General features: G+C 51.2%; 1 protein-coding gene across 1 annotated transcript in view; it reads right to left on the reverse strand.

Moving 5' to 3' along the window:
- Positions 1 to 939, reverse strand: part of BRCC3 (BRCA1/BRCA2-containing complex, subunit 3) — a 5576-nt gene extending 4637 nt beyond the window's left edge. Inside the window, exons 1-2 of the mRNA XM_010287683.1 lie at positions 815 to 939; positions 267 to 386 (exon numbers count right to left, since the gene is read on the reverse strand). Of these exons, the coding sequence (XP_010285985.1) occupies positions 267 to 386; positions 815 to 919 (225 nt within the window). The 5' untranslated portion in view covers positions 920 to 939. The remainder of the gene's footprint in view (positions 1 to 266; positions 387 to 814) is intronic.
- Positions 940 to 951: the final 12 nt, after the last annotated feature.

Consider the following 951-nt stretch of genomic DNA (forward strand, 5'->3'; position numbering starts at 1 on the left):
TTTTTTTGTGACAAAAAAAAAAAAAAATAAAAAAAAAAAAAAAAAAAAAAAAAAAAGTTAAAACACAATTCCATTGCAAACGCTGGAACCAACAGACTCCAGAGAATGGCAACTTCCAGCACAGCCCTCCAAACCAAACAGTTGTAGGAGGAAAGCAGCAGACAACTTCAAACCAACTAGAACAAGTCTAAAACACAGCACATAAAAAGAGGTCTGAGGTAAACCACTTCAGTGGTGACTTTGCTGCTGTCTCTACTAAAGGATATCTCTGCTTCAGTAGAAGCAGCTGAAAGCTGCTCTGGTGAAATTTCCACACGGTCTTTTCTCTTATCGGAGCGGCGCAGAATGATCACTGAATGGATATGAACAATTCGGCTGGTATCAACCTAATGACACAGAAGGAAAAATCGATCATTCCTCTGCTAAAGAAATAACCACCCTCAAGGAAATAGCCGGTTCTGTACCTTCAGAAGGGAAAAGGTAAGCATCAGAGTACAGTCAGGCGTGCAGATGGGAAGCTTTTCTGACTCTAAGCTTTAACTTTCACAGCACGTCGAACTACGAGTCAGCACTAGACAGCAGCGGAGAGAAGAAGCCCGAGGCCCAGTGGCATGGTTCTGCGGAGAACCGCCCTCAAGCAGGCCTGTACAATGCTCTCCGTCGCGGTGGCCGAGCCCCACTCGGAAGGTACGAGCCCACAAACCGCTATCCCACCGGTGCGGCCCATGAGTCGCGCCTGGGCAGCAGTTCCTCCCGCTGTGTCCCCCGCGCGCCGCCCGTCTCTCCCCGGGACTGCCCCGACCAGCTCCGGTACCTCGCCGATGCAGAGTCCCATGACCTCCTCCTTCTCGGTGCTCAGCGCGTGGTTGAGGCACACCAGGAAGGCATCAGCCTCCAGGTGCACCGCTTGTACCGCCATCTTGCCACCACCCCGCCGCCTTGCTCCACCAA

The sequence above is a fragment of the Phaethon lepturus genome, unplaced genomic scaffold, assembly GCF_000687285.1.
Source record: "Phaethon lepturus isolate BGI_N335 unplaced genomic scaffold, ASM68728v1 scaffold11455, whole genome shotgun sequence".
Classification (NCBI taxonomy): Eukaryota; Metazoa; Chordata; class Aves; order Phaethontiformes; family Phaethontidae; genus Phaethon; species Phaethon lepturus.